The sequence below is a fragment of the Biomphalaria glabrata genome, chromosome 1, assembly GCF_947242115.1.
Source record: "Biomphalaria glabrata chromosome 1, xgBioGlab47.1, whole genome shotgun sequence".
NCBI classification, from domain to species: Eukaryota; Metazoa; Mollusca; class Gastropoda; family Planorbidae; genus Biomphalaria; species Biomphalaria glabrata.
In genome coordinates this window covers 86,420,892-86,443,486 of record NC_074711.1, presented here as the reverse complement: position 1 = coordinate 86,443,486, position 22,595 = coordinate 86,420,892, and the positions used below count along the sequence as shown (strand labels likewise).

Here is a 22,595-nt window from a genome sequence, read left to right as displayed (position 1 = left end):
TTTCACCTATCCCTTGGACCGTTGGGGCACCACACAGGATCTGTCAACCTTCTTTCTCCATTCTTCTCTAGTGTCGTTAGCCTTTGATAGGATTTCATTCTGATATTCTTTTCTGAAAATATTGAAACCTGCCTTTTTACCTGCCTGGGTGGACCACTGCGGGGGCAGATTTTGAGTTTATGTTTCCACACAAACTGTCTTTGTAACCTTGTTTGTTTTGTTTTTTAAAAGACATACTATGTCATGATAATTTGTTTCCTTTGCAAGTCTATATATGGCCCTATCGAAGATCTACTTTTAATGCTTACATTTTACAATTCCGCTTATCAGCTTGCAAACTCTTCATGGCCACACAGGGATAACTCTGGTTTGGCCTAATTTTTTCAAAATATATATATAATCTTCTAAAACTAAATTCGGTCTAGAGGTAAATATAGAGTCATCAATTTTTCTCACTTAACCTCTCTTCTTCCTCTTTTCGGCTAACACTCTCATTGAATTCTTGAAAATACAGGACGGGGGTGGGCTGGGGGCAAAAAAAAGCAAACAAACAAACAAACAAACAAACAAACAAACAACACTTGGGAGTGAAAACAAAGGTATATGCTGAGGAGAACTAACTATATAAAATTAAAGACAACACGAAAGCAGTCTTTAAATATGTAGGCCTGTGCTGCTGGAACTCGCTGGTTGGCTACATAGATGAAAGTACGGATCATTTGACGGCGCTGGCCCATCGGGCATTTTAAATGCCTAATATATAGCCAGTCCACCCATGGGCTGTACATGTAGGCCTACTGATGTAGCCTTCTTTAAAAAGAATTCTTTGCTCGTTTTGAAAACTTTCACGCTTATTGTTGTTGTTTTACTTATTTCGGATGTTCCTTCAGAGTTGAAGATAATTACTTCCTAGTCCAAACCTCCCGCAGGACGACGGGGGATGGGAGCGGGCAGGGTTTGAACCCGGGACTATCAATAAGTCCGAACGACAGTCCAGCGCGCAAACCGCACGACCAGGCAGCCATCCAATTCAACAATTCAAATCAACTTTATCGTAGATTAGTATATATAGATTGTGTAATAGCTAGACTTTGCCATACATATCTTTATATATATGTTAACTCATAGTGCGAAATCCGACATTATCTTTATCTTATATAATACAGACGTTAATTAAAAAAAAAAAGAAGATGATTACGTCATGCATTTAGTCATGCATATTAACCAATGACCTAAATTCTGCAAAGTCACTGGTTTTCCATTATGTTGAATGCCCGAAACGTCCAGATTAAGTGAGAGATGATTTCTCCATTTCCTACTTTGCCCCAAAACACCTTGCATTTCTCACTTTGTCGGTAACATATATAATATAATTCTATATATAATTCTCTGCTTCGCTCAACAGTTTGGACGAGCAAGAAGTAAAGGAAAGATCACTCTCTTGTTTCTGCGGATAGTAACCCCACGAAAAAACAAGTGGGTGGGGGGAGAACAAGTGAGTATTCACACGTCGCTACGGATGGCTGCGCGCTGGACTGTCAAACCCTGCCCGCTTCCATCCCCCTTCGTACTGCGAGAGTTTTGGACTTAGAAGTAAACTATCTTCAACTCTGAAGGAACATCCGAAACATGTAAAACATTTTACAAACAAACATTTTACAAACAATAAATAGCAGCGCCGGACTTAACCATTGTGACCAAGAAGTCATGGAAAGGGAACAAGTAATCTACTATGTATATTCACCCGTCACTAAATAGCAGGGCCGGATTTAAGCATTGTGGGGCCCTATGCGAAACGGATTTCGCGGGGCCAAGTTTAAGTAGGGAAGCGGATAATAAGTGAAATTTAAGAGTCTGTATTAGAAAATAAATTCGTCTATGCATTTTACCACCAGATTACACAATTACGGCTTATGCATAATGCCGTTTTTATTTATCGCGCATTGGATTGGTGTTTTCCATATTGAGTGACACCCCAAATGACAACTTTTGTCTATATATTTCCGTATATTTTAAGGACTTTTTCGTATATTTTGCAAATTTCGGGAGATTTCCAGGAGCTCTTGGTAAATCGAAAGGAGGGCGCGGGAAATCTGTTTTAAGTTATAAAATGGTTTAATTTAATAATATATAATACACCTTAAATTAGCGCGGGTGCTATGAAAGTGCGGGTCCTATAAAAGTGCGGTCGCATAGCCTGGCATAGGTTGCAGTGGCCTAATTAAGGCCGGCCCTGCAAAATAACGGCGTGTGTTACGCGGCCGGTCGACTAGGATATCTATATTCATGTAGATTACTGAAATTCTAAATCCACTTAATCCAGATTAACATATGAAATCTTGACAAGTCAGTCTTGCTTCCCTCGTTCCTGGTTATCAGTTATATCACGTGACTCAAGCTTTGTTTTGCTTGACAAAATGGCGGATAAAGATGATACTTTGCCGCCAGGTAAAATCCATACAGTACCGTGTCGAAAATAATACTAATATTTAGTCAATTTAGTAATATCCTTTCCTCTTCTTCTTCCGATGATAACTAGAGTCTAGTAGATTTGGTCACATCAATTCAATGGACATCATGGTCATGACGATCATGATGATGATGATCCAATCAGACCAATCTCAGAATCTGAATCTCATGAATCTCAATAAGAGTCAATATGTTCTTAGATCTAACTTTTACAGATTTTACTTTCTGTTTCTCGACCTTCGACTTCCACATAAATGTCATAAACGTGACATTTCACTCAATTTCAGTTCACTGATGATTTTTTCAGTCATTTCGATTAATTTCCGGTTCCACTAACTTCCACACTCAGATTTTACATTTCTTTGCCCCCCGCCCCCACATTAGATCTAGATCTATAAGTATAACTTATAACTTCTATAATAGTTAATACTTATAGGCCCTATTCATGGAACTATGAAGATGGAATACAGTTAAACTACAGATGTTTTTCTTTATCCAGTCTCAGTGGATAAAAAATTAGAGTGGGACGCACTAGCACAATAGCTGGCTGCTTTGCTTTGAATTATTACTAGTGTTGGGATTGTCTGAACATGGCCTAAATTGTGCAGATGAGCCAAAACTCCAAAATATCTAGAGTTTCAACCCTTGCTGCCATCCTGAGCCATCCTCCTGGAGGCTTGTTTTGGGATGTAAAAAATCATTGTTTCTGAAGGAAAGTAAAAAAAAAAATAAAACCAATACACTTACACACACTTAACACACATTGAGTCTGTGACAAGTGACATTTCTGTGGTTTGTCAATTCTAGATCAAGACTCTAGCCCTTTAGCCTTAAGGACAAAGTAATGTTGCTTTGTAAAAAATTATCAAAATGTCAGTACTAGTCAGTAGTTGAACCAAATATATATATATTTTTTAAAATTAATTTTTATTCATTTTTTGAAATTTTACATTTATACAAAATGGAATGAATGATTTGCTCAAAGCTCATAATAGTCTGTAATTATTTCAGATTTAAGTGTTTGGACTAGAGAAGCAGAGTATGGTTCAGAAGTGCATCAGTATAAGTTGGGTGTGCATTATCTCACACTTGCAGAGACGGACATTGACAAAGAAGCTAGTGCTGCTAAAGCAGTTACATGGCTTTTAGCAGCTTCAAAACAAGGCCACGCCGAAGCTACAGAAAAGCTGAGACACTGTGTTGATATAAATCTTGGTAGGTCACCCCATCAAACCTCATTATTTAAAAATGTATTTATTAAACAGATCCTTTTATAGTGTGTCCTGTTGGTGGTAAGATAATGGTCATATTTAGGTTAGTATTCTTGTAACCTATAAGTACCAGTACATTTTCACTATGGAAGCATACATAAAAACTGAATGGGTTTAATTTTTTGAATATAATAGATCATATTAAATTATAATAAAATACAACAGACAAATATTCTTAAACAGTACGAGTTTTAACTAAGAAAAAATGTCTATTGTACAGTTGCTTGTTAATCTTTTTCAGGCATCACAGAGAAGAATAAATCTGACATCAAATGGTGTCTTGCCACATCTGTATCTGAGAAGAAAATTCGTCATGCGGCAAAGTCTCTGTTTTCTAAAATAAGTAACACAAACCAAAAGACTTTATCAGGTGTGGAATATGCTGAAGCCGTCGACAGTCTAGACATCAGTGAAAGAGAAAAAAAACTTTTGCTTGCTGCTGGTAAGAGATGAGTGATCACATTTAGCTACTAATTTATTATTACTATTTAAATTTTAAAAAAAAATCTAATCTTTTTACATGAGTCTTCTTCATTTTCATTTAATATATTCTATTTAGGGAAAAAAATAGGAGATACCGTTACTGAAAATGCTTTTGTGAAAACGCTTTCCAGGAAAATTCATGGAACTTTAACATGGACAACAGAAGAAAGCAATGAGACGTCTACAGCATATGATTCAGCTGGTTTTGTCAAAAGGGTTAGAATCACCTTTTAAGCTTTTAAAAAGTGTTGGCAAGAGCAACCTAGGAAAAGCTAATTTTATGTTAAAAAAATATTACAGAAATGAATATTTATTGTGGTGGGTATACAGTTTTAACTTTTGTGTTTAGTATAAGAATCTTGACAGTCATTGGGGATATAACCTGTTTATGTTTACATGCATCCTCTGTTTGGGACCCCTCAATAAAACATTAAGAAATCGGAACAGACACAAAATAGAGCAGTGATATTCATAAAAAATGAATATTTACATTTGACTAGAGTAACACCTTTAGTAAAATCACTAAATTTAGAAAGCCTTCAGGAGAGAAGACTCAAAAGTAAAGTAGCAATTATATATAAAACACTGAACCATAATTTTCAAATACAAAAACAAAACCTAATAAAATACTCAGAAAAAAAAACAAAGATAAAGGCACATTCCTCATTCCATATGCTAGGACAATCTTGTACAAAGGCTCCTTCTTCCCTAGCGCTATTAGAGCATGGAATGGGTTGCCTGAGCTAGCCAGGAAAACCAGTGACTTGGCAGAATTTAGGTCATTGGTTAATATGCATGACTAGATGCATGACACGTAAGACATAATGAAGTAACGACAGTCTAGCACGCAAACTGCATGACCAGGCAACCATCCAAGAAGTAGTAGTACAAGTAGTAGTAGTACAAGAAAATGGAATTCAAAAACTATTAGCCAACACCAAACCAAATAAAGCTTCTGGACCTGATGGTATTCCAGCTAGATTACTCAAAGAACTAAGTAATGAGCTAGCCCCAGTGTTCAGAATACTCTTTCAGGCTTCACTTAACCAGGGCAGAGTACCAAAGGACTGGAAAGAAGCTAATGTCACCCCCCTATTTAAAAAAGGAGAAAAATCTGACCCAGGGAACTACAGACCAGTATCACTTACCAGCATCACATGTAAAATCCTAGAACACATAATATGTAGCAACATCATAAACCACTTAGACAAACATAATGTCCTCACACCATACCAACATGGCTTTAGGAAATATAGATCATGTGAAACACAACTAATAGGACTAATTGATGATTTTTCAAAAGGTTTAGATAATAGTGAACAAATAGATGCTATCTTACTAGATTTTTCTAAGGCTTTTGACAAAGTTCACCACCATAGTTTGCTTAAAAAATTAAAATATTTCGGCATTAATGGTCCACTGCATCAGTGGATTAAAGACTTTCTGATAGGGAGAGAACAAACTGTAATAATAAATGGCTCTAAATCAACACCGATAACAGTAAACTCAGGTGTACCTCAAGGTACAGTCTTGGGTCCACTACTATTTTTAATTTACATAAATGATTTACCAAATTGCATTAGTTCAGGAACAAAAGTCAGATTATTTGCAGACGATTGCATAATATATAGAACAATAAAAACAACACAAGACACAGATATTTTACAAAGAGAATTAGATGAATTACAGAAATGGGAATCAAATTGGAGCATGTCTTTCCACCCAGAAAAATGTCAGTTGTTAAGAGTAACAAAAAAACTAAAACAAATTAATTCCACTTATCTTATTCATGGCAAACCAGTATCACAGACTAAAAACGCAAAATACCTAGGTGTTATAATAAATGAAAAACTATCATGGAATCCACATATTGATGAAACTACAAAAAAATCAAACAAAGCATTAGGATTTATTAAAAGAAATTTCTATAAATCAAATAAGAACATAAAACTAAAATGTTACTTAACCTTGGTTAGGCCAATAATAGAATATGCATCCTCCGTTTGGGACCCCTCAACTCAAGAAAACATTAAGAAACTGGAACAGACACAAAATAGAGCAGTGAGATTCATAACAAACGAATATTCACATTTGACTAGAGTAACACCTTTAGTAAAATCACTAAATTTAGAAAGCCTTCAGGACAGAAGGCTCAAAAGTAAAGTAGCAATCATACATAAAACACTGAACCATAATCTTCAAATACAAAAACAAAATTAAATAAAATACTCTGAAAGACACAAAGATAAAGGCACATTCCTCGTCCCATATGCTAGGACAAATTTGTACAAATACTCCTTCTTCCCTAGTGCTATTAGAGCATGGAATGGGTTGCCTGAGCTAGCCAGGAAAACCAGTGACTTGGCAGAATTTAAGTCATTTGTTAATATGCATGACTAAATGCATGACGCGTAGGACGTAATCATCTTCTTTTTTGAAGTAACGTCTGTATTATATAAGATAAGATAAGAAGCTCAGCAAACACAGCTCAGCTCAAGCTAGGTTTCATACTCAACCTTTTTGATAAGTAGCCACGTGGTTTATGTCAGTCAGTTACACTTACAAAATAAAAGTAATTGTTTTTATATTTACAACAAATACAAAGTTAGAGATTATATTGTTAGATATTCTATTTACAATGAAGTAAATTTTATAATTTATGACTATTTTTATAGCTCTGTCAATAAAAAAAAACTAATAATTGATCTCTCCAGGTATTAACGTATCCCAAGCAAACAGCATCTGTTGTCCTGAATCAAGGGCTTGAATATGCCAGCAGCGAGGGTCTCAACTTTTTGCTGTCTCTCATCCCGTATAACCAAATCTACCTACTGGTTATGATACTGATTTACAGCTACCTGACCCCTAATTTCTTTATGTTGGTTGTGCCCTTACTGGCCTTTTACATTTCTACTTTGACTTTAGTGATAGCAACCATGCAGGTAAGGTTTTTGCTATTTTGGTACTACTATGATAATACTGAGACCAACCAAATTGTAATTAAAAATAAAGACTTGACTTGAGTTTCTGACATTTCTTCAAAATTATTGCATTCTAAAATGAACCACCTGTAGGATCACAAAGTATGGTCTTGTGCAGGGTTCGAACCTGGGACCATCTTGATGACAGACTGGGAGTGCATACTGTTCAACCAGATGGTCATCCAGATTAGTTTAATGTCGCAAGGCAGATCTTAACATCAGATGGTCATCCAGATTAGTTTAATGTTACTAGGCAGATCTTAACATCAAATTCTGGAATAAAATAGTTCAATCACTGTATATGTATTTACAATACAGTTTATAGTTAAGTCTCTTAGCTGTTTTAATAGGTTTGGGTTTTTAAAAAAATTGAAATTTAACCAGTTTCCTAATATTTAAAATTTTCCCTTTCATGGATTAATTTTAAAATGTATATTTTTTAAAAAGAAAATGTCTAGTTATTTAATTCTGCTATTAAATTGGATGTTTTGAATTATAGTTGCCACAGTAACAGATCTTTTTGTTTTTATTGTTTTATTCCAGAGGTTTTTACTGTTTTATTTCAGATGTTCTACAAAAAGCGCAAACAGAAAGAGTCTACAACACTTGTTTCGTTATTACAGGAACAGTTGAAGGTGGACATTGATGTTGAAAGTACAGAATCACAGTACTTGTGGAATACTCTGACACCTTACTTAGTCTACTTTGGAACCCTACCTGTAATGGTTGCTAGTTTTTCATTAGCCAATAAGAGTTACATCCCATGTGGAGAACTCTTTGTTGTCAGCATTGTCATGACAGGCTTTTGTTTTATTGGTCTGAACGATAACCATGACCTCTTGACTTTGTTGACCCTTTTGGCTCATGCTGTAGCATCATTGCCCGTCTTTTTGAGCTTTGTACCTAGCTTGCCAGTTATTTCTAGCCTTGTATCGATTTTAACAAAGCCCTTTTTCTCTGTGGGTGTAGGATATGGTTTGACCTTTAACCTAAGCTTGCCATCTGTTGTTCACATGCTTATTCCCATACTTTTGTTTCGAATGGCCATGAAAGGCTCATGGTCAGGGGCATACAAAATTTTAATCCCTCACTTAGTCTGCTATTTCTGGTTTAGCATTTCAACGGCAGCCTTTCCTCATGTGACCTACAAAAGCTTGCTAAGAGCGACCTTTGGTTACCTATTACTTCCGGTGCTTATTCCTGCTACCTTTTTTCTAGCTATTGGTGGTATTTTATATTTACTGTACAAGCTGTTTCATACAGAAATGACAGCAAAGCTTGTAATCACAGCCATTTTATTTGGGATTTCACTTCTCCTAACTCAGTCCAAATCTCTCTTTGGTAAGAAAAACAAAAGTACTGATAATTCATTAAAGTCAAACAAATTAAAGAAAGCTCTCATGCTGGGCTTTGCTATTCTGGGGCTGGTTCAGTTGTTATATATACCACTACCAACATTCACCAAAGTTAAACATTTCGATTTAAATTGGCAAGATTTTAAAGAGATGTGTTTACCAGGACCGGATGACCTTTGGGCACCTTATCAGATGCGTTGCCAGGATTTTGTTGGACTAAAAGTGCACTGGAAAGGGACAACCAGGCAAGTGAGAATCACTAAAGTTGAGAACACCATGGAGACTGTGATCAAATCCCTGCCTTCCATTCTGTCTGATCCACTGTATTCTATTTATGGGGACAAAATGGCGGAGTGTAACGAGCTAACAATGAGCCACACGGCATACAAACATTGCCAGTCTGTCAAATCTTTGGGCAGAGTCCACCATTTGAGAAGTCAGAACGAGTACACATTTTCCCTGAGTGTTTCTGTGGAAAGCTACCAGTTAAATGTAGATGCCGGGTCTACATTCAAAGGGAAGCTAATGGCCCTACAGCCTGGTGATGAACTGGAATTCACGGCAGTCCTTGTTGACATTGGAACCCCGAACCCTAGTCTCAAACTAAAATCCTTCAACTGCACCAGTAGAGAATTGCCGGGCATGTCCACAGTGGATGTGGGGGAAGTGGATGAGACTACAGTCTATAACATGTTGACTGATGCTTTAGGAATGACCCTCAATTTTTGTCTCTTCCCAGTTTTTATTTATTCACCTGACTCTCTTTAATTACAGTAATTATTTAATTAATTTTAGTCAAGTATTTTTCTTAATGTTTTTGCCAACAGATCTGTAAAAAATTGTCGTTAAGTTATCATAAGATATTATGATTAAAAGACAAATAAAAAAAATAATTAATTTCTACTTTATGTTGAAATAACATAGTGATCTTAAGATAACTAATTTATTTGTCATTGAAAAATAAAATGGCCAGTTTGGGGATCAACGTAGCTAAAACCAGCCATATTACTTATGTGCAATTCATTTTTTTAACTTGTGATTTTGAGTTTTTGATACGAGATTTTCACCATGTATGAGCTAATGGTAAGAGTTGAATAATAAAGTTATACATGTTCAACAAAAAGATAAGAACACTAGTTATTGTAAACATATAAATGAAAGACTACAAGTATTTTATTTTTTATTTTTAAGTATTAGATCGTTTTTCAAATCAAAATGATAAATTGCCAGTAGATTTTGAAAAACTATATGTTTGAAGTTTTTCAACAACATAGACAACATAGGTGCTTACACAGAAATGTGCACCGTGTATGAAATTCTGTATATATTATATTCATTACATGCATTAACATTTAGGTGAAAAAATTTCAGCCTTGTTATACGCACTGTTTAACCAACTTAAATCAAAGTATAATCAAACAAGGGTTTATGGGAAAAAAATTAAGAATCATGTTTTTTTTTTCTAAATGCTTTTTCTTTTCTCTTCAAGTTGCACTGAACCTTCCACACTCTGCTAACACTTGTGATAAACATTTTTTTGATTTGATAAAATAATTTGTTGACCTATTGAAGCTGAAAGTTTACTTCCATATATTATATATACTTTATTTTTCCTTACAAAATGATAATTGCTTGTAAATGAAGCACTCGTTTTGCAGATTTCTCCTACATTTTATCTTATACAAAAAAAACATCAGTGCTACAAATTTTGTAGAAACATTGCAGATGGAATAAATATATATATTTTTTTAAAGCATAGATGCTATGATCAAAGATTTGGGTACCGTATTGTTAATGGAAATGGCTTTGTTTGTTGTAATTTTGTCAATAACAATGATTTGTGTAAATATGTGGGATATTATACACCTTTTGATCTTCCTTTAATGTTCAACACTATAAGCTCCCTTTGGAATAGTGTTAAGATAATAGCATTGTATTATTAAAGAAATATCATGTGTGAAATAGAAACAGATGACCTTAACATCATCTGCCCTAAAGACTGCATGGTCTAATAGGGAAACATTACTTTTTTTTAAAACTTGTATTTGAATTGTTATGAACATGTGATGTTTTATTTTACAATCATGTACCGGTTCATGTGTTTTGATATTAATATTTCACTCTACATTATTCACTTATTAAAGGTTTATTTAAAGTAACAATATAAATTTATAATTTTTCTTTATTATTATGGCTGTGAATGAAATCACATTTTTTTTGGTTGTAGCTTGATATTTTTTTAAAGGGTTAGATGTTTTTAAAACATTATAGAGCTCATATCACGCTTCCATAAAACTCATTATAGAAAAAAAACAAATAAACAAGTACATTTATTGAATGTACACAACTTGATCTTAATTATTATTGTGCTTGTTCTTTAGTAAGTAGGATTGAAATGAGTGTAACAAATAGATCACAGTAGCTGTCACAATATTTCCTTTTGTGACTTTTTGTTTTAATGTTACATTTATTAAAGGAAAAAATTTTCAATAAATTTAAATGAGCAAAAATCTTTTTTATGTAGACAGACTCTTTGTTCTCAGTTGCACGATTACTCCGTAATCAATAGATATCTTGATGAAATATAAATTGGTGAAGATAAGCAAACTTTGCAGTAGGTTTTATGAAGTAAAGTAAAACATAAAAGGACAGCCCTAAATAATGTTACAAGCTTGTTAAGATAGGTTCCTTGGTTAACTTGAGGTTTAAAATAGATCATTAATGATCATCTACAACAATTATTCTTGTCACTCTACCAAATTCAAGATGTGAGATAACTACCTTAGAAGTTAGGTACTAAGTTTCTAAAATAAGCACAATTGCCCTCATTTTATCTTATATATTACAGACATGTTCCTTAAAAAAGAAGATAATTGCTTCTATGTGGACATGAGTCTACAGCTACATATTGTGCTTTCTATCATTCCAATAAAGTAGGGAAGCAATAAAACTGGAAAATTTTGAACAAAAAAAAAAAAAAGATCAATGAAGCAGGAAGTATTTAGTGAGCTGAAAATAATGACAAAACACAATTACGATTACAATCTTTATTAATTATACTGATTCAAAATATTAGTTCATAGACTTCTACAAATTTTATTTAGCCTCTTTCAAACATTGAACTCAATAATGTTTAAATATTTCACCCAAATAACTGTACGCCTACTAACAGTAAGACCTACACCAATGATGACTGGCATAAAAAAACAAAGGTTACATAAATGCAAAATAATGCACCTTCTTTGATCATGACACCATACATTTTTGAGGCTTCATTGTTATAAACACTTCTTGAATTTCTTCCCTCCAGCGAAAAAACCCATTACCCACACAATAAGATTAAATAGTTTCTTCTTCGGTCTCATTTTTTTAATCAGAGGGTTCAGATTGAATAGTTGACTTAATGCTTTAAACAAAGGGAGCAAACTGTCACAGATCACAATATTGGAAGCATAGAATTAGATTGCGTTCAGAGGCCAAACATTGAGAATATTCTGACTTGGCCAGACCAGTGCTACACATATTAATCTTCAAACATAACATTTAATTCAGTTCTTCTTTTATGTAAACATAGATAATCATACAGTAGAAATGTGATACTCATTACAGAAACTCACTTTGCCAGTAATTTGCTACGCTAAATAATTTGTTTATCCAATTAAGGATTGCATGCAGCTTAAAGGAATCGATGACATGGTTTGCTCAACAACTTATCTGCTTTAATTTTAAAACTTGGTAGGCTATACCTGTACTGAACGTTTTAGTAAAACTAGCAAAGCTATACAGAAAACTGGCTGCTAATAGAGGTGCAAAATCTGTGCTCTGTTACATCTTCACCAGTAACAACTTGGACAGTAATAAAGCATGTGAAAGAATCAATCTACTGTGTTGCTGAAATGTTACCTAGAGCATAGAATATGAACTGGTGTTTACATTCCAATGACCTTTGAACAACATACTTGGACTACTGGCTGTCCTACTGTATGATAATTAGAGGTATTGTTCACCATGGATTTAAACAATATTATTCAAAAGATATTCAGATGAGATCTGAGTTTCATAAGAGAACGTACAACACAATCTAGTACCATGAGGCTGAAATATAAGTGTACAATTTTAAATTAATTACAAAATAAAATTCATACTTGAAGTAAACGACTCGTCATGCGCCACAGGAGCATCAGAGTATTTTTCAATGGGAAAGAAATAAAGCTAAAAAAAAAAAAAAAAGCAACAATACGTGTAAGTTTAGTTTCAACAACATTTACAAAATGCTGTCCAGTTAGAGAAAGAATGCAATATTCCCTGGGGCTATGTTTTCAAAATGAAGTAAGCCACATTTATATTAACAACCAGGCTAGCATAACTGATGAGAATTCGCCAAACATTCTCCCCCAATTAAGAAAAGGTAAAAAAAAAAAAAAAGAGATTAGCAATTACAAAGATGTTCTTTGATTTTTTAAATGTGTCAGCCAATTAACCCATGTACCACAGACACAGGGTAGACAGTTACAACAGCAACTGGTCATTGAAGAGAATATAATTTAGTATTACACAGGCCAGTGCAAAAATAAATGCATGCCATATATCAATAGAAATCATCATGAGTGCAGAAAATAATACTGAGCTCACCAAAAGGACTTGAAACTTTCATTGTCATTAAACTCAACAAGCAGAAAACAATCCTGATATGAGTGTAGTTAAGAAGATTTCAGGCATCAGTATGTACAAGCTGGTTGGTACACATGATAAGGTGTGAAAAAAAAACTGGAAAAATGTTTCTCAACAAATGGTTGAATAAGAAATAAACCTTAACAAGTATAAGGCAAACCACCACCAATACATGAATAATTCATGCACAGAAGAGCCTTCAATTATACCTATATTTAGTGTATTTACATTTAGATTACATCTGTTAAGCTTAAAAAAAGTACCTACCCCTTGATAGCTAAAGGAAATAAATCTAGCAATGTGGCCAATAGTGTACCAAGGCATACATGTCATCATGATGATACAAAAAATGTATTAGTTTCATTTAGAAAATTCTTTTCTGATGTACAACAAATACTTTTTTAAAAAGTATCATTGTTAGCTTTCATTTAACAGAAATTATTACACACCGAATAGTGTATTGATGGTATGTATTATTGCAAGTTATACAATTAACGACAAGTGCTTAATCTAGCTATCATTATAACATTAATAATGATTGTACAACGTGTGAACTTGACTGCGGAAACCTAAACAATTATTTTATCACACTAAATAATTACTTTTGATTACTATCATACCAACTTAGTTAAGGACTTAAGGGGGAAGAGGGCACCCAAAAAAAAAACAACTACAAAACAAACCCCAATAAAAACAATCACCAGGATTGATATTGTCCATATGACTTCAAAATGATTTAATTTTGAGGGAATGTTATGTCAAAAGTAAAGGCAAGACATGTATGCACACAAAATGTTCAACAAACTCACTGAATAAGGAAATGAATAAATTGAGATTTTTTTAAAATGATAAAATATATGTAACCGCTAAGTTTCCATAAAAAAAAAAAAAATCATCAACAACATTCTGATTTTTATAGCTAAAAACGTTTCCTATTTGACAAATATTGTACAACATAGTGCTTGGAGGAAATATTTACAGTAATCAGTGGAAAAAAACTGACTACATTAGAAGCAAATTAAGTATGAGTTCAATGGTGAGGTTTTGGATGTTTACAAACAATAGCATTACAAGACAAACACAACATACTACTTCCTTAGTATTTATTAATTCCGAAGATCCTGACTTTGTGGAGCTGTGGCAACTTTGGGATGAGGTTCAAGGCCAGAACGCTTGCATTGATTACAAAATGATACTTGTCATAGCGAGAATAAAAACTGGCCAGGAAGAACCTGTTAAAAAAAAAAAAGTTCTGTAACAGCTCTATGTACAGTGCAAAAAAATAGGTATGGCAGTATCACAAGGTCCTCGGGGCTTGCAAAGACCTTCCTGCAGGGAACAGTACCAGGGAAAAGAAGAAGAAGAAGAGGCAGGGAGAAAAAGCAATGGGAAGACAACATTAAAGAATGGACAGGCTTGTCAATGAAAAAATTCTATCCAAGGCAAACGACAGAGAGGAATGTAGAAAGACAGTCGACAGATCATGTGTGGTACCCTAACAATCCGAGTAATTTTTAGCTTTAAGAAATTTGTATACAAGAAAAAAAAATGAATATTAATCTTTAAAAATAATGTACTGGTATATAATCAAGCAAAAAAAAAAAACCCAACAACTTACAAAACAACTGGTACTGTAGTAAAGAACTTTTTGGTAGCTGTGAACTGCTTGCCATAATCAATCTGCTCCCACTGGGTTTCAGTACGAGCAATACCTTGATCAGATGTTTCCCAAGGGGTGCCCTTGGTTACATGAAGCATGACAAACATACACTGAAATACAAAGAGAAAGATCAAGACTTCAATTGAAAGAGAAACATTTAAAGATGATTTAGGAAAAAGGTTGTGTCTGTGAACCTAGTGGTGCTTTGTGGTGTGAGCTAAATTAATTATTATAGAATTATGAAACAAGTTTATAGGAAACATGTAAATATGACAGATCAAAGATCACACATGTATTTACAAACTAAAGTTGAGGAGAAAACATAGAGTAGAAGTGAACATTTAATACATCTTTTAAAATGAAGTGGTAAAAATTATACATAAACACTAAACTGTAATTGTACAAAATATGCTGTTTCCATAAACAAAGTCAAACTCATAAAATTTTTTTCTGTATCCAAGATATCATCTAAGCTAATTATAGAATATGTTGCTTCATCTGCTATGAAAACCAATTCAATTTAAATTTCTAATTATTATGAACATTTACATTGCTATGACTGTCTATCAGGCTCTCTGCAGACACTGAGCATCAGGACAAAACCAACTCTAGAACTTGACAACTCTGTCTCCAAATAACATAATTCTTTAATGAGTCTAATAAATTAACAGCCTATACTCCTACTATTTGCAACATGAAATACTGACTGTACAAATGCTTTACTGTAGATAACTGTACTGTTGTATCAAACTCTAATGGTCTCTCTGTCTCGTCCTGGACTCTACTGTACTGGACAGACTGCACTCTGGACTCAACAGTACCAGACCAACTTAATGCTGGACTTACTTTGTCATTATGCTAACAATCATGTATTGTCCATTTGGAATAATTCAAAAAATATAACAAAACTACTGTTCAACTTACCACATCATGCAGAACATTAGTCAGCGTCCAAGCCACTGCCACTGAAAAGAATGGGACAGACAGCAACAACAGGTGCACACCAAATACTAAGAGTAAATAGGTGAGCCATATCCCTTTGCTGTTGAAGTAGGAATGGGTTGGGTTACTGTCGCTGTGAGCTACACCCACATTCATTCTTGCTTTGAGGTTCTGAACGTATGGCCTTCACTCTAGCAAGTGTTGCTTTCTGATGGATTCTATGAAGAGATTAAAGAAAAACATAACAGTTTATAGCTGGTAAAAAAAACAACAACTAAAGGAACCCCTTTCAGACCTTGCAATCTATGGGACAGATGATTTTAAAGCTCGTCTGTTTTTATAGCCAATCATTAATAATCATGTCAGGTGGCTGGCACAATGACCAATCACCTTTGCTTCCTCAACATATGTCATGTACCCATTAGAGTTTGGTGGAACAAGGGGCGTACTAAACACCATGAATGTCAAAATTCCATCTTTAATGGGATTCGAATTCAAGACTGCTTGTTTGGAAGTCATGCACTTTATCACTCTGCCATCATGCCCCAGCAAATATCTAGAACACAAAAATATATGGAGGCCAATAACAGCAATTAAAGCTGTTCTGGAAATCAATCATTAACTAGAACACAACAATATATGGAGGCCAATAACAGTGATTAAAGCTGTTCTGGAAATCAATTATTAACTAGAACACAAACATATATGGAGGCCAATAACAGTGATTAAAGCTGTTCTGGAAATCAACAATTAGAACACAACAATATATGAAGGCCAATAACAGTGATTAAAGCTGTTCTGGAAATCAACCATTATCTAGAACACAACAATATATGGAGGCCAATAACAGTGATTGATTTTAAAATCAAAAGTATGAGAATTGTTAAGCATGGACATTTTTTAAAATACTTAGTGCATGATATAAATGCCCATTATGTTTGTGTTAAAAAGACAGTCCATAAAACTAAAGTACACAAACCTTGAACGATTATAGTAGCTAACACATTTTAAAAACCACTACCTTGATTCATAAAATACTAACTAAGAACAATTATATAAACAAAAGATAGGGATTGTACCTCTTTTTAAAAAAACTTTCCTAAACAAATTGTAAGCAAGCAAACTATATATTGGTAGGTGTAATCCTCAAGATCCTCTTTAGCAGCAGATGTTTCAATAAACAGTGTTAAATCAATTGAGAATTGAACTCAATCTTTTGTGTAAATAAAAAACAACAACAAAAAAAAAAAGGACAAGATTCAGGATGTTTCCTTGAAGTGAGTTACAAATATTTACGTTTACTTCTAAAAAAATACAATTAAAACAATGACAACATATAAACTATTAGATTTAATAGGTGTAAAATAATGAATTCAACAGTTGGTTTGTTTAGATCATCATCATCATCAAACTCCATTAATGTGAGGGCTTGAGAGCCCTGAACAGAAATATTGCTAATGTGTGCAATTTTTCATGTAATGTCACCATACAGGTTAAGAAATTTAGATAAAACCTTTTTAAAAAAAAAAGAAATACAAAGTTTGAAGTTTATTAATTGATATTCTTTAAAAGGTGTTTATTAAACACATTTAAAAACTTCTTAAAAAAACAAACAATATTTTGTTATGAGTCTGGTCTACACTTTTTTCTTATTGTTAATCTACATTTTACTGATAGGTGCACATAAATAATTTTTAATTCTTCTGGAGGAATGCTTTAATCTGTATCCTGAATTTTTATTTGTATTCTCTTGGTGTCTATAGTGGACTCTTCATTTAAGTTATAGCATGATGGTCAAATAAAGATGGTGTAAAAAGGCCGACACTGAGATGTACGAGATATTCAATGTTTCATTTTTCTAAGAATATCTTCTTGTGGCAAAAGTGAACATTCAACCACAAAAAAAAAGTCAGAATATGACAAATCTGACTATTCTTGCATTCTGGTATGATAAAGACAGGTAAATCCTCTTTGGAAGAGACAAATGGTAATGTCTTTTACAAGAGATCATTTAGAGACAATGCAGAGATGAATGGAAATGTTTTCTACAAGAGAATATTTTGAGAGTGCAAGAGTACATTTCAAGACAATGCAGAGATGAATGGAAATGTTTTCTACAAGAGAATATTTTGAGAGTGCAAGAGTACATTTCAAGGCAATGCAGAGATGAATTGAAATGTTTTCTACAAGAGAATATTTTGAGAGTACAAGAGTACATTTCAAGACAATGCAGAGATGAATTGAAATGTTTTCTACAAGAGAATATTTTGAGAGTACAAGAGTACATTTCAAGACAATGCAGAGATGAATTGAAATGTTTTCTACAAGAGAATATTTTGAGAGTACAAGAGTACATTTCAAGACAATGCAGAGATGAATTGAAATGTTTTCTACAAGAGAATATTTTGAGAGTACAAGAGTACATTTCAAGACAATGCAGAGATGAATGGAAATGTTTTCTACAAGAGAATATTTTGAGAGTACAAGAGTACATTTCAAGACAATGCAGAGATGAATGGAAATGTTTTCTACAAGAGAATATTTTGAGAGTACAAGAGTACATTTCAAGACAATGCAGAGATGAATTGAAATGTTTTCTACAAGAGAATATTTTGAGAGTGCAAGAGTACATTTCAAGACAATGCAGAGATGAATGGAAATGTTTTCTACAAGAGAATATTTTGAGAGTGCAAGAGTACATTTCAAGACAATGCAGAGATGAATGGAAATGTTTTCTACAAGAGAATATTTTGAGAGTACAAGAGTACATTTCAAGACAATGCAGAGATGAATTGAAATGTTTTCTACAAGAGAATATTTTGAGAGTACAATAGTAGATTTCAAGACAATCTTGTTGCAAACACCTTTCACAAAAAGACATATTAGTTCTACTTCAAATATAAATTGATGACTCTTGCTTACTTAATAAATCCAATTTTTAACATTAGCAAAATAGGTAATAATGTCATTTTACAGGATCAAAAGTCAAATATGGATCTATAATGCAAATACATGACAAAAAAGAGTTCAATTTCTATGATTCTTTAGCAACTTTTATGGCAGGTCATTAAGTTTTTAACGTATTAAACTAATAGTATGCTGTTGTTTTTTTTAAGTAAATCATGTTAATAATTTTTAGTATAAAAAAGTTAAATTGATGAATAACTCTGAAAGACAACCAGTCATAACCATTGAATCCAAGACACAATGTGATATTGTTACTTTACAAAAGACAAAGATAAATCATTTCAATATATTTTTTTTTAATGCAGAACATATCTGTCTTTATCTCCTTACATAACAGAACTAATGATGGTACAGATTAATTATGATGGTTCTATTCACCACAAAAAGCAAACAAAACAGCAATGGCTGTCTACTCCACTCTGTTGAAGTATTATAAAAAAATTTTAGCTGTTAACTACTGACAAAAGATCTCCTCAGAGAATGTGTCTCGATACAATAATATTCCTCTTGACAGATTGTATTTCAATAATTATGAAAAATTATGTGAAACCAATTATTTATGGATTCTTCTCAAGGTTAAACAGGCCCTTCCAAGCCATAGAGTATTTTCTTTGTAATTCAGGGTGATTTCACAACCTGTTAGACATGACAGCACATCATTTTTCAACTCAGAACCGAACACAACAGAATGAGACAACATATGTTCCGGAAGCTTAAAGTCGGGACTAGCGAAACCTGCCCTTGTGGAGCATCACATGAGAATGCTGACCATGTTCTACAAAGCTGCATACTATATCAAGAGGCCCAAACAAAACTCTGACCCCAAAACCCTCCTATAGAAGAAAAACTATACATAGATCTGGAAACCACTGTGCGGTTCATCTCAGATAAAGGATTACTGCTCTAATCCCTCTGACATGTAAAATGAGAACGAAGAAGAAGACAACTTGTTATTTCTCATACAGAGGTCAACTAGACTTGACATAAAACCCAGTCAATATTTAACTTCAAGTCTGAGCATAGACCACTTTTAAAATGGTGAATATTGACAACTGAAAGTTTACCTTCCCTTACTCTGTTGAACCATTGGGGCACCACACGAGATCTTTTGACTGTCTTTCTCCATTCCTCTCTGTCTTTTACCTTGGACAGAATTTCTTTCAATCACAGGCCTGTCCATTACTTTATGTAGTCTTCCCATCACTTTCTCTCTCTTCTTCTTTTCCCCCGGTACTGTTCCTTTCAGGAAGGACTTTGCTGGTCCTGAAGACCTTGTGATATGGCCATAGAGTTTAAGCTTTTGATTAGCATTGCTAATGTGGGTTTCACTAATCACTGTGATCCAGTTTCTATTCTCTTTATTTAAGATAAGGTCTTTTTTTTTAGTGATACCTAAGATCTTTTCAATTCCATTGCTAGCATCCAAAATTTGCAAGCATATAAGAATGTGGCAGTGACCAGGGAGTGCATGAGTCTGAATATAGTATCAAGGGCTATGGCTTTGTCTTTCTAGATTGTTTTGAGTTTTGGAAATTATGCTGTGAACTGTGCAATTCAGGCTAGTAGTTTAGGTTAGGTTCCCTCATTAGAGACGATAACTCTGAGGTACTTAAAATGACTGATATCAAGGTTATAAACAGTGTGTGGAATCAACTTCATCAACATTTTTGTTTTGTGCTTCATTTTAAAACTGCTCCTCATTGCCATTAATCTAAGAAGGAGGATTCTTCAGTGTGCTCAACTTGTATTCTCAGGTTAAGTGAAATCCTTCTGTTAGTCACTGGTTTATACTCACTGACACTAGGGACTTACGAAACCATTCAGACCTGTATGAATAATTTATGGTGTATAAAGAAATGTTATGAATGGTCTCTGGTCAGGCTAGAGTCAATGTACATCTGAATTCTTTGACAGTTTCTTTAAAATCACACTTTTAACAATTTTAGATGAAGCAATTCATGTTTATTTTCAGTGTTACTGTTATTCAAATAATCTAGAGTCCAGATTTTGAAAATTAGATGCACAGTATCCTTTTTATCAAGACTTGGATCTATTATTTATTGTATTGGAAATAATAGTTCAAGATCTAGAATCTAGGATAAAGATTCTCTAGATCTGGTATTCTAGCAGTAGATCTAATTTATAACTGAAAATCTAATGACACTCCACTATCTCTACAAAATATATATGGTAAAAAATTTAGATTTTAATCTAGACCTACATTCTAAATGTCAAATAGAATACTTAAGCAAACTTATTATATAAATACTAGATACTAGATCTAGGTATATATCTTTTGTTTTAAACAAAGCTGATACTGTGAGTGACATTTGTTACTTCAGACCTTAAACTGATTACAGATCCTTCCATTAGCCTGATTGAGCTTAGTAACTGGGGGAGAAATTCGATTGAGGAAAAATACGCCTGACGATACCCACCCAACACCTCTTTGACCTCATATTTAAACTAAGCCCAGTAATACATTTTAAATCAAATCTAGTTTTATAGACAAAAGGACAAGGAATTCAGAGATACCATCATTTTTTTCATAGGTCAGACCGTTACGGTGCTATAAAAATCCAAGCATGAAAATTGCTGCTAGCAGGCTTAATTTGATCAAACTTCGCACTTTACTCTATGTAGATCTATAGATGTAATATTAAAATCTTGATCTAGACTAGTCAAGAATCTAATCTAGATATAGAATTAGATTAGATCTAGTTACTAGTAGTAGTATTTTACTAGTAATATAGTAAGTAGACTTAAGTAGATTAAGAATGATTTATGAATAATGATTATATGACATAAGACATGATAAGACTAAGACATAAAATTTATGATGAATCCATTTAATTTTAATGATTAATCATGGATCAATCTATTATTTTTATATAGACTAGATCTATATTTATAATTTAAATATTAATTATATAGTAATAATATAGTCTATTCTAATCATTTAGTCTTACTTAATTATAATAGCTTAATACTTTAATCTATTATAACTTTTTAACTATCATAACTAATTAACTTGTATATATACTAGATCTATCTAGATTATAGTAACTTAGATATGATTTACTAGACTACTAGAGATCTAATCTAGAGTCTAGACTGACTAGACAGTAACTGTGACTAAAGTAAGACGCTTGACTACTTCTAACATTCTAACTTCAACTTCAGTACTTGATGATGATTGATCTCCATTTAAAAGCCTAACATTTTTAGTAAAATACTAATAACTTAGACTTAAATAACTGACCATCACCATGATCATGTCCATGATTAGCGCTAGACTAGATAACTAAGATATGCTTGTAATCTAGAGCTAGAAATCTAGATCTATATAAAACGGGTGTAGAGATGCAAATGTTCACTTACTTTTAGATAGATCTATACTATATTACTTAATATTAGATTCTAGATCTAGTCTAATCGAATTTGTCGTTGTGCCACGGTAAACAGGAAAATAATAGATTCTATCTAAAAAAGAGATTACAAATGGCTATTCTAAAAACAAAAATCGAATAATCGGCGGATGTTGGTGGGTGAATCATTACCAAGGAGTATTCAAGTTATTGTCGGCATTATTAGATCTATTCTAGATGTAAATTAGATAGAAATACAGATCTAGTTTTTCTTAAAAAATATATTTTTAAATTTGGCATAATTACCATGTTCTTAAGAATATTGATTGAAGAAAAGTGAAATGACAACAAAAAATGAATTTTAAATTTCTATAACATTTCAATAAAAACATATATTATTTCAGCACATTTATTTATCTTAGTTTTAT

General features: G+C 33.2%; 2 protein-coding genes across 3 annotated transcripts; one reads left to right on the top strand and one right to left on the bottom strand.

Annotated features, from left to right (window-relative positions):
• The first annotated feature begins 2,367 nt into the window (after positions 1–2,367).
• LOC106067579 (wolframin-like) lies at positions 2,368–10,911 on the top strand. The gene is made up of 6 exons (XM_056018321.1): positions 2,368–2,448; positions 3,481–3,684; positions 3,982–4,182; positions 4,300–4,439; positions 6,938–7,165; positions 7,771–10,911. Exons 1-6 carry the CDS (start codon positions 2,418–2,420, stop codon positions 9,325–9,327), a joined length of 2,361 nt encoding a protein of 786 aa, XP_055874296.1. The 5' UTR covers positions 2,368–2,417; the 3' UTR covers positions 9,328–10,911.
• Positions 10,912–11,591: 680 nt separating this feature from the next.
• Positions 11,592–22,549, bottom strand: LOC106067578 (ORM1-like protein 1). 2 transcript variants are annotated; one of them, XM_013226770.2, is made up of 4 exons: positions 22,474–22,549; positions 15,815–16,050; positions 14,849–15,000; positions 11,592–14,462 (listed from the first exon to the last, which is right to left on the bottom strand). In XM_013226770.2, exons 2-4 carry the CDS (start codon positions 15,986–15,988, stop codon positions 14,327–14,329), a joined length of 462 nt encoding a protein of 153 aa, XP_013082224.1. In that variant the 5' UTR covers positions 15,989–16,050; positions 22,474–22,549; the 3' UTR covers positions 11,592–14,326. The 2 variants fall into 2 exon arrangements, with proteins under 2 accessions (XP_013082224.1, XP_013082223.1); XM_013226769.2 differs by lacking the exon at positions 22,474–22,549 and adding an exon at positions 22,181–22,388.
• Positions 22,550–22,595: the final 46 nt, after the last annotated feature.

Coding starts and splice junctions, on each gene's coding strand:
- LOC106067579 (XM_056018321.1), top strand. CDS start 2,418: ATGGCGGATAAAGATGATACTTTGCCGCCAG. Junction 2,449..3,480: donor AGATGATACTTTGCCGCCAG/GTAAAATCCATA, acceptor TAATTATTTCAG/ATTTAAGTGTTTGGACTAGA. Junction 4,183..4,299: donor AAAACTTTTGCTTGCTGCTG/GTAAGAGATGAG, acceptor TATTCTATTTAG/GGAAAAAAATAGGAGATACC.
- LOC106067578 (XM_013226770.2), bottom strand. CDS start 15,988: ATGAATGTGGGTGTAGCTCACAGCGACAGTAACCCAACCCATTCCTAC. Junction 15,001..15,814: donor CTAATGTTCTGCATGATGTG/GTAAGTTGAACA, acceptor TTTGTATTTCAG/TGTATGTTTGTCATGCTTCA. Junction 14,463..14,848: donor ACTACAGTACCAGTTGTTTT/GTAAGTTGTTGG, acceptor TTTTTTTAACAG/GTTCTTCCTGGCCAGTTTTT.